At 46.6% G+C, this 10,000-nt stretch overlaps 1 protein-coding gene across 5 annotated transcripts in view; it reads right to left on the reverse strand.

Annotated features, from left to right (window-relative positions):
• Positions 1–3,611: 3,611 nt before the first annotated feature.
• Positions 3,612–10,000, reverse strand: part of LOC135114655 (uncharacterized) — a 30,489-nt gene continuing 24,100 nt past the window's right edge. For 4 of the 5 annotated variants that reach the window (XM_064030496.1, XM_064030495.1, XM_064030497.1 and 1 more), the window contains one exon: positions 9,846–10,000. This exon is cut by the window's right edge and continues 1,763 nt beyond it. Coding sequence is in view for 1 of the 5 variants with exons in the window: in XM_064030499.1 (XP_063886569.1) it covers positions 4,294–4,305 (12 nt within the window). In the remaining 4 variants the exon portion in view is untranslated. Of the gene's footprint in view, positions 4,306–9,845 lie in introns of those variants that run through there. The other variant, XM_064030499.1, reaches the window with a different exon arrangement.

Genomic DNA, 10,000 nt, shown 5'->3' on the forward strand with positions numbered 1-10,000 from the left:
AGAGAGAGAGAGAGAGAGAGAGAGAGAGAGAGAGTCCTCCAATCACCAGGTTCCTCACTTTTCCTCCGGTATTTTAGTTTTTAATTAGGAAGCGCTCTCTCTGTGTCACCAACCCATGAGTCTCTCTCTCTCTCTCTCTCTCTCTCTCTCTCTCTCTCTCTCTCTCTCTCTCTCTCTCTCTCTCTCTCTCTCTCTCTCTCTCTCTCTCTCTCTCTCTCTCTCTCTCTCTCTCTCTCTCTCTCTCTCTCTCTCTCGTGTCATTGTACTAAAAATATAGATTGAAATATCCGGAACCTCTCTCTCTCTCTCTCTCTCTCTCTCTCTCTCTCTCTCTCTCTCTCTCTCTCTCTCTCTCTCTCTCCCTTGGGAGAGATTAGCTAGATAAGTCACTCGCTGCGTAAAAAGAGAGAGAGAGAGAGAGAGAGAGAGAGAGAGAGAGAGAGAGAGAGAGAGAGAGAGAGAGAGAGAGAGAGAGAGAGAAATATCAGCACCTCCCCCTCTCTCTCAGATCAACCCGCCTCTTGAGTGAGAAGCAAACAAACACTCGTGAAGCAAGTAATGATTGGCTTATGTCATTCTGTCATTCTGCTCATCGTCATTTCATCACAAAAATGCAACCACCACCACCACCACCACCACCACCACCACCACTACTACTACTACTACTACTCCTACTACTACTACAAATAATAATAATAATAATAATAATAACGTAGTAGTAGTAGTAGTAGTAGTACTAGGTAAAAAAACAACATGACTACTAAATAAAATAAAAATGAATTGATAGTTATTTTTTTTTCCATTTTAATTTTTTACTTCTACACAAAAGTCTAAATCCAACGCTGTCATAATTGAAGTAACTCGATTATATAGTGAAAAAAAAAAAAATAAAATACATAAAAAAATACGCTTATAGAACGATATGATATTTATGGTACAATCTCTCTCTCTCTCTCTCTCTCTCTCTCTCTCTCTCTCTCTCTCTCTCTCTCTCTCTCTCTCTCTCTCTCGCCGTGTCAACTGGGAACTTTGTGAGGCAGTGTTTGTGGATGTTGTTTGCTTTGTTTTGTGTTTGCTGTTGTTACTGTTGTTGTTTTTGCTTTTGTTGTTGTTGTTGTTGTTGTTGTTGTTGTTGTTGTTGTTGTGGTGGTGGTGATGGTGGTAGTGGTGGTGGTGGTGGTGGTGGTCAGAATGAGTCCCTACAAATATATTCACAGAGAGAGAGAGAGAGAGAGAGAGAGAGAGAGAGAGAGAGAGAGAGAGAGAGAGAGAGAGAGAGAGAGAGAGAGAGAGAGAGAGAGAGAGAGAGAGAGAGACTCCCCCTATATAAAAACAAAATATATATCATGAAAAAAAAAAAAAAAATGTACACCTCTCTTGCTTCGCCGCCACCACCACCACCACCACCACCACCACCTAATGTTCAGCTCCCCCGGCAGAGACATTCACCCCATCCCCTTTCACCCCCCTCCCACTCCCCCGTGCCGTCTCCACCTCCCAATAATACTTCAACATCCGTCATCACCCAATGCCACCCTGGGGAGAGAAGGGAGAAGGGGGAGGAGGAGGGGAGGAAAGAAGTAGGAAGAGAGACGGGAACTCGGGTGGTAATAACTGTAGTGGTGAGAGAGAGAGAGAGAGAGAGAGAGAGAGAGAGAGAGAGAGAGAGAGAGAGAGAGAGAGAGAGAGAGAGAGAGAGAGAGAGAGAGAGAGAGAGAGAGAGAGAGGTTCACACTTTATAAATTAACCCGAACCTTCCCAACACCAACACATCCTTTCCTCCCTTTCCCTTCCCTTCCTTCCCTTCCCCTTCCTCCCTCTACCCTTATCCCTCAACTTCATCACTTTATCGCCCTGTTCTTCCTTTTATCTTCTCTCTTCTCCCTTTCGCCTCTTTTTCCTCCCGTCTCTCCGTCTCTCTCTTCTTTCCATCATTCCCCTTCCAAATACTTACCCGCTTATTCTCTCTCTCTCTCTCTCTCTCTCTCTCTCTCTCTCTCTCTCTCTCTCTCTCTCTCTTTATTCTCTTCTCCACTTCCTCCATTCTCCAACTCCCAAGACACCAATAAACACACGCATATACGGAACTACTACACACACGCGCACGCACACACGTATACACAGGGGGATGTATGTATGTATGTATGTATGTATGTATGTATGAATGTATGTGTGTGTGTGTGTATGCTATTTATTTCCCGGGCCCAATATTTGCGTCTCGAGTCATAGAAAACGAGGAAGGAACTGAATCCCTGGGGAGACTATTTTGTTTTCCGCCTGTGTGTGTGTGTGTGTGTGTGTGTGTGTGTGTGTGTGTGTGTGTGTGTGTGTGTGTGTGTGTGTGTGTGTGTGTGTGTGTGTGTGTGTGTGTGTGTAATCTCTCGAGTCATTCACGGATATATATATATATATATATATATAAATTGTGAACCTATTTCATTATTTTTTTTCAGTAATTTTAAATCATTATCATAATCCAAAATTTATTCGTATTTATAGGAATCATCGTTCGGGTATTTATCTCTCTCTCTCTCTCTCTCTCTCTCTCTCTCTCTCTCTCTCTCTCTCAGTATTGGACTTTCATATTAACGCTTTTCATTAATTTAACTTAATTTCTTTCATTTCAACCTGCGCACTTTTTTTCAATACGTGAGAGAGAGAGAGAGAGAGAGAGAGAGAGAGAGAGAGAGAGAGAGAGAGAGAGAGAGAGAGAGAGAGAGAGAGAGAGAGAGAGAGAGAGCAGCACGTGAGTAAATAAAATAATTCTGCTCGTGTTATTTAATTAGGCCGGTTCTTTTGACACGTTTTTTACATAAAATAGAAAAAAAAGTCAGTAATATAAGTAGTAGTAATAGTAATAGTAGTAGTAGTAGTAGTAGTAGTAGTAGTAGTAGTAGTAGTAGTAGTAGTAGTAGTAATAATAATAATAATAATAATAATAATAATAATAATAATAATAATAATAATAATAATAATAATAAATACACCTCTACATATTTACTAACAATTAGTTCATACACACAGCACAGAAAACATCCAATTCTTTACAAATAAACATTGACCTTCTAACAGACATCTTCCACATATAGTACAGAGGTATTGGAGAGCATATACTACTACCAATACACACACACACACACACACACACACACACACACACACACACACACACACACACACACACACACACACACACACACACACACGCGGACTTGGGTACACAGGATCCCACTCTATACCAACACACTGCTGGAAGGAAATGGATTCTGATTCTGTCCTGATGCTGCCTTATCAATTCCCTTTCTCGTTTTGGGACATTTTTTTTTTCATTTTCTTTCATTTTTTTTTTCTTCCTTTCCTTTTTTTCTTTTACGGTTGTTCAGTGTTGGAAGTGTGTGTGTGTTTGTGTGTGTTGCATTGTTATGTCAATCTCCTTGAGGTGGAAGTAATACAGCTTGTGAACTCCAACACATCGTACAAATCTTCCTTTATATTGTAAAGTGAATTAAGAAAAAAATGCAAAAATGTGTATACTCTGCACACATATTCCTATATTTAAAAAACGTAGATAATTTTTGTATGATTTATACAGTATTGTACTACAGTGAAAGAAAAAAGAAAGAAAGAAAGAAAGAAAGAAAGAACGAAAACTGTAGAGCACAGAGTTCAAATCCTACATTTCCAAGCCGACTTTTCTTCTTGGTATACTTGAAGAAGTAGCACACATAATATATTGCCGAGAGGTTTGCATCTTGTACTGTTCATTCATCGATCTGTGCCGGCGTGAGCTGGCATTCTGCTCCGTGCGATAAATAACGATACATTCCGAGGCCTGGCTTGCGACTCATCCTGTACACTGAATGCAGATGTGTGTGCCGCCTCAGCTTGGCCCTTCACGACAAATCATATGACGCCGTGCCAGACTGGAGAAAGGCAGGCAGCAAGGGTCATGTTTCTCCTCAGCTTGTCCCCCGCTTCTGTCAGTGATCGGTGTTTCGAGTGAATCTTCTCCATGTTGTGTTATATAATTCTGCTTTGTCTGTTCCTTTCTGTCCCACATCCTTCCTCATACAGTCGATCAGCAAGGGTCATGCGTAGCTCAGCATCCTGACGGAAACCACTAAGCAGCTTTTGAGCTCAGTGGGTGGAGGAAACCCCACCACAAGGCGATGCAGTATGCCCGGCAAGGCGTCTCAGCTCTGCGTTAAGATGCCGCTGTTTTCTCGGTACTGATTGACCTCAGCCAAAGGACGTCTCAGCTCAGAGGGAAGAGCTGGGTACGTTTGCCGTGACTCACACCAAACTCTAAACAGAAAGATTTAGAGGATGCTGAACATTGGAGGTCGAGGGTTACCACACACACACACACACACACACACACACACACACACACACACACACACACACACACACACACACACACACACACACACACACACACAGAGAGAGAGAGAGAGAGAGAGAGAGAGAGAGAGAGAGAGAGAGAGAGAGAGAGAGAGAGAGAGAGAGAGAGAGAGAGAGAGAGAGAGAGAGAGAGAGAGAGAGAGAGAGAGAGAGAGAGAGAGAGAGAGGTGGTGCACTTTAAGGCTGGCCAAACCGTCCCAATATTTCATTACCGATTTGGTTCACCGTTTTCTCACCTCCTGACACTCTCCCTAATTAATTCCCACAGGTGCAATATTTGTGGGCGAGCTGACGAGACATGAGGAGCGGCACACGGCGGAGGAGGAGGCGGCAGCGAGCAGTGTGGGAGGAAAGCAGGCTGAGGAAGAGGAAGAGTATGCCGGGGAAAACGAGGAGGAGGAGGAGGAGGAAAGGAAGAATTGGGCGCGATAGTGTGTCTTGTCCTGTCTGGCAGGAAGGTCAAACGGTGCCAGCCTAAAGTGTTTCCATCAGCAAGGAAGTGCGGAAAGCAAGGCGGGAAGCTCCAGGCTGGACAAGTGTGGGAGGACACACCGCCAGGCCAGGCAGTCAAGGTGTCCTGGAGGAGGGCGAGGCAGGGCAGGCAGGCAGGCAGCGGCGCCGCAGGTAAAGAGATCCTGCACCGGAAAGCAAGAAGTGGCACAGTGCCGCGTGGAGGCAGGGAAGGAGGGAGGCGGTGAAGGGTGATTGAAAGTGAAGGAGAACCAGTAAGGAATGGAGGGAGGAAAGGAGGGAGAGAGGGAGGGAGGTGAGGGAGGTGGCTGACCTTAACGCCTCGTGCCTTGCGGGTCTTCCTTCTCCTGGCGGCGGCGGCGGCGTAGCGCGGGCCGCTGCAGGCGTCATCGTCCAGCGTGTAGGTGGACACGGTCTCCACTTCAGTGGTCATGGAGGAGGGACGCCCACACACGCCCAGGGAGCGCAGCACGCCGCCCATGCCGCAGTGTGGGTCCAGGGCGGGGCGCGGCGCCTCCAGGGGGAACACTGCATCAGGGAAGATGACAGCACCGGTGCCCAGGAGGCCCGAGGGGGCGGGGGGCGGTGGGGGAGGCAGCGATGCCCTCCTGAAAGCGCCTTCCCTTAGGGAGGGCGCCAGGCCCAGGGACAGACGCCTCGGGGGGCGGGGAAGTACTGGAAGCCCACCTCCTCGTACATGGAGTCTTCATCGGGGCGGCAGCCGTCACAGGGGCACGGCGCGCCGCCCCCCACCGTGCAATGGGACGGACGCGGCGGTGCCCTGTACAGCCTACGGGTGGAGTAGGACGGCAGGGACCTGCCGGCCTGCGGGGAGCCCACGGGGGACGACGAGAGGGAAGAGTTGTCATCCGTGGCGAGCCAAGGGAGGGGAGAGGCGCTCCCTTCTCTGTCCCGCAGTAACTGGTCCCCCCGGGGACGTCACAGCAACAGTCACAGTACAGGTGTGGCGGATCCTCCCCGCCCACCATCACACCGCACCTCGCACACAACACACACCGCACCTGCACATACAACACACACACACACGCACACACACACACCCACAGGTGGGCAAGGCGACACACGAGTACGTAATCCCGAGTGGAGGAGCACCTGAGGCCACCGCCGCCCCTGCCTGAGTGTGGGTGTGATGGTGCTGGCCTGTGTGTGTGTATGTGTGTGTGTACGTCAGTGTGTGAGTGTGGGGGTGACGCTGGGCGGGGAGGGCGGGGAGGCGGGGAGGGGAAGCGGTCAGGACCCTGGGGAGTCACGGGATTACGTCCGGTGTGGCTGACGACCGCACCTCCCCCCACCCTTCCACCCCACCACCAATCACCACACACCCCACCACCCACCACACGTGCACCTCACCGCCCCTCCCCTCTCCTGCCTCACCACCACCCCTCCCAGTCCGCCCTTCAACAATACAGAGGAAGGAAAAGACGAGCCATCTCCAACCCCCCACCCCAACCCCACCACCAGCAACGTCCACTCCCCACTAACCCTCCACCCCTCCAAAGGGTAACCGCCTTCCGCTAACACCACCTCAAGGCAAGACACAGACAGGAAAAAATGAGTGAAAAAGCAGAGAGAGAGAGAGAGAGAGAGAGAGAGAGAGAGAGAGAGAGAGAGAGAGAGAGAGAGATACAGAGATACAGACAGGCTGACCGTACGACCGTTCCGTCCGGCGTGTCCCACTAACAGCCAACAGACCACAGCACCGCACGCACACACACACACACACACACACACACACACACACACACACACACACACACACACACACAGGAGCTCTACACGCAAAAAAAGTTAATATAAGAAGCCTTTTAGTTCATCTCAATTACCCTACCACCCTCACCCCCACCCACACCTGTCCATTATGAAGAGACAGGTAAAAGTCCAAGGTAATGCTCTTTAGCACAAATTGACAGACACACAGACAGACAGGTGAGAATAAAATGGGGTACCAGTAACTATGAGTACCTGTTGACAGTGAGATGACTAAATATGACAGGTGTGACAGGTGGATCTAGGTGATATACTGACATAGATAGACACGTAGACAGATATCATCACCACCGTCATCACTATTATCATCATTGTCACTATTTTCAGTCTTATGATTCAGATACTTAAAAATGCGTAGATACATAGATGAAATTGAATGAAAGATAAATACACGGACAGAATTAAATGAAAGAACACATGAAATATACAGACAGACAGGGGATAAATATGAACAAAAAAAAAAAAAAAAAAAAAAAAAAGATGAAAAACTAAATACAGATAAAAAGAATGACACAGGAAATAGACAGATAGATAGATAGATAGATAGATAAGTGGGTGAAAGGAAAGAGATACACAGATCAATAGATACATAATAAAGAAACAACTACGTAAATGAAATCAGAGGGAAATCTCTTTCTCTCTCTCTCTCTCTCTCTCTCTCTCTCTCTCTCTCTCTCTCTCTCTCTCTCTCTCTCTCTCCCACACGTAACAGTTCAAGGGCACAAGAGCATGAGCAAGGAAGAGGAGGACGAGGAGAAAGAATGGGGAAAGTGATTAGAAGAAGAAGAAGAAGAAGAAGAAGAAGAAGAAGAAGAAGAAGAAGAAGAAGAAGAAGAAGAAGAAGAAGAAGAAGAAGAAGAAGAAGAAGAAGAAGAAGAAGAAGAAGAAGAAGAAGAAGAAGAAGAAGAAGAAGAAGAAGAAGAAGAAGAAGAAGAAGAATTAAGGAATTAACGAACAAATGCAAGGAAGGAAGGAAGGAAGGAAGGAAGGAAGGAAGGAAGGAAGGAAGGAAGAAATCTGTCGAAGGAAAAGATAAAATTAAGAGATGATAGGAGGAGGAGGAGGAGGAGGAGATGACGAAAAAGGCAAAACAAGTTAAGAAAGAAGAAAGAAGCGAGGAAGAAAGGAAGTAGATCATTGAAGAGAGGGAGAGAGGAAGAGGGAGGGAAAGCGGAGGAAAGGAGGGGGAAGGAGGAGGGGAGGCAGGAAGAACTTACGCCCTCAAGGTGAAATTGTCCCTCAGGATGAATATTGCTCCTCCTCCTCCTCCTCCTCCTCCTCCTCCTCTTCCCGGCCTTCCCCTGCTTTTCTTCCTCTTATCTCCTTTTCTTCTTCCTTCTTCTCATAATTACTCTCTGTCGTTCCCAGTCGCCCCCCCCCCCCACCTCTCTCTCTCTCCTAAACATCAGACAATATAATTCCTTTCTTATCACCACCAAGTATTTTTTTTTCTCTTCCACTCTCTCTCCTCCTCCTCCTCCTCCTCCTCCTCCCCCTCCTCCTCCTCCTGCCAGGCCTCAGAAGGTAAACCAAGGGATGTAAACTCACAATGTGGATGATAAGCGAGTGGAGAAGGGAAGGGACGAAGGTAAACTATTATATTATGCAGGAGGAGGAGGAGGAGGAGGAGGAGGAGGAGGAGGAGGAAGGAGGAGGAAGGGAATTCTCACCCCACCATCATCTCTTCCTTCACTACCATCTCTTCACACACACACACACACACACACACACACACACACACACACACACACACACACACACACACAGGTGCATTTAACTGTTTTTAAATATAATCGTTTTAAGGTTTGTCTTGGTTCCTCCTCCTCCTTCTCCTCCTTCTCCTCCTCCTCCTCCTCTTCCTCCTCTTCTTCCTCATTCTTTTCTTTCTTCTTCACTTCTGTCTTTCTACCTGTTTCGGTTTTACTTTTTTTTTCTTATCTTCCCTCTCTTTCATTTACTCTCTTAGTGTATCCCCCCATCTCTCTCTCTCTCTCTCTCTCTCTCTCTCTCTCTCTCTTGAAACACGCTGATTTAGTCCAAAAGTAAGAAAATTTACTCTAATCCACTTACTGAAGGTGTTAGAGAGAGAGAGAGAGAGAGAGAGAGAGAGAGAGAGAGAGAGAGAGAGAGAGAGAGAGAGAGAGAGAGAGTGGAGAGGGGGGATTAATCCAATTAGTAAGGTGAGGTACAGGGGGAAGAGAGGGAGGGATGTGGATGAGTAATAGGAGAGAGAGAGAGAGAGAGAGAGAGAGAGAGAGAGAGAGAGAGAGAGAGAGAGAGAGAGAGAGAGAGAGAGAGAGAGAGAGAGAGAGAGAGAGAGAGAGAGAGAGAGAGAGAGAGAGAGAAAATAATAGAGGAGTGTAGATAAGGGAGAACAGAAATATCACTATCAGTTCCTCTTCCTCCTCCTCCTCTTGCTTTTCCTTCTCTCCTCCTCCTCCTCCTATTCTACCCGAAACATCAAACACCTCTTCCCTTCCTTCTCCTCTAACACTTCCTCTTCCTTCTATTTCTGGTCGTGCAGTAGAAAGCTTTTAGCATTTGCAGTATTAGTATTTTAAGTAACTCAGTGGTATAGCCTCTTCTTCAACGCAAAATGGGACGGTGCAAGTTTCAACACACTCGTGACGGCATAAGGGTTAGTCTTGTAATTCGATCTTTTTAGTGTTTCTAGTGTTAGTATTTCAACTTAAGGCTTCTTCTTCAACGCAAAATGTTCAGGTGTAAGTTTCAAGTCTAGTTTCCACAGACACACAGGCGACAAAAGGAGTGATCGAGGTGCTGAAATCCTTTAGTGCCTGCAGGTTTAGTTCGGTAAGCAGAAGGTTAAGTCTTTGCTGGGACTTTTCCTCACGCTTAATACAGTGGCCTGATGCAACATTACACAGCCACAGACGCCTCAGACTGACTTGTAGAGCAGTTAACAATTTTCCAGTGCCTCTATCAAAATCTGGTTCTGTAAAATTTAGAATGACTCAAATTAACTAGACAATAAAGGAAGCTGCAAGAGACCATCAGGCGTACACGTAGCAGTCCCTATATGATACATTCCTTCCTATGTATTTCCACTTATCTACAAATGTGTTTAATCTTCCTGAAAAGCTCCCTTTCGACTCAGGACTACCAATCTCAGTCACACGGTCATTACCTTAAGATCTAAAAGGTTACATAAACACTTAAACTTTGTTGTAGGAAAATTTTGTATGTTGGTATATCGTTTGTTTTCCCGAGGCGGTGTATTGCTGAAAGGGAGGGAGGGTGCCAATGTGTCTTCTTACTTTTCTGTTCTCCCTCACTGGTGGTAAAACAAAGGTAACCTCATTCTGAGCCAATAACC

This window comes from Scylla paramamosain, chromosome 28 (assembly GCF_035594125.1).
Source record: "Scylla paramamosain isolate STU-SP2022 chromosome 28, ASM3559412v1, whole genome shotgun sequence".
In the NCBI taxonomy this organism is placed as follows: domain Eukaryota; kingdom Metazoa; phylum Arthropoda; class Malacostraca; order Decapoda; family Portunidae; genus Scylla; species Scylla paramamosain.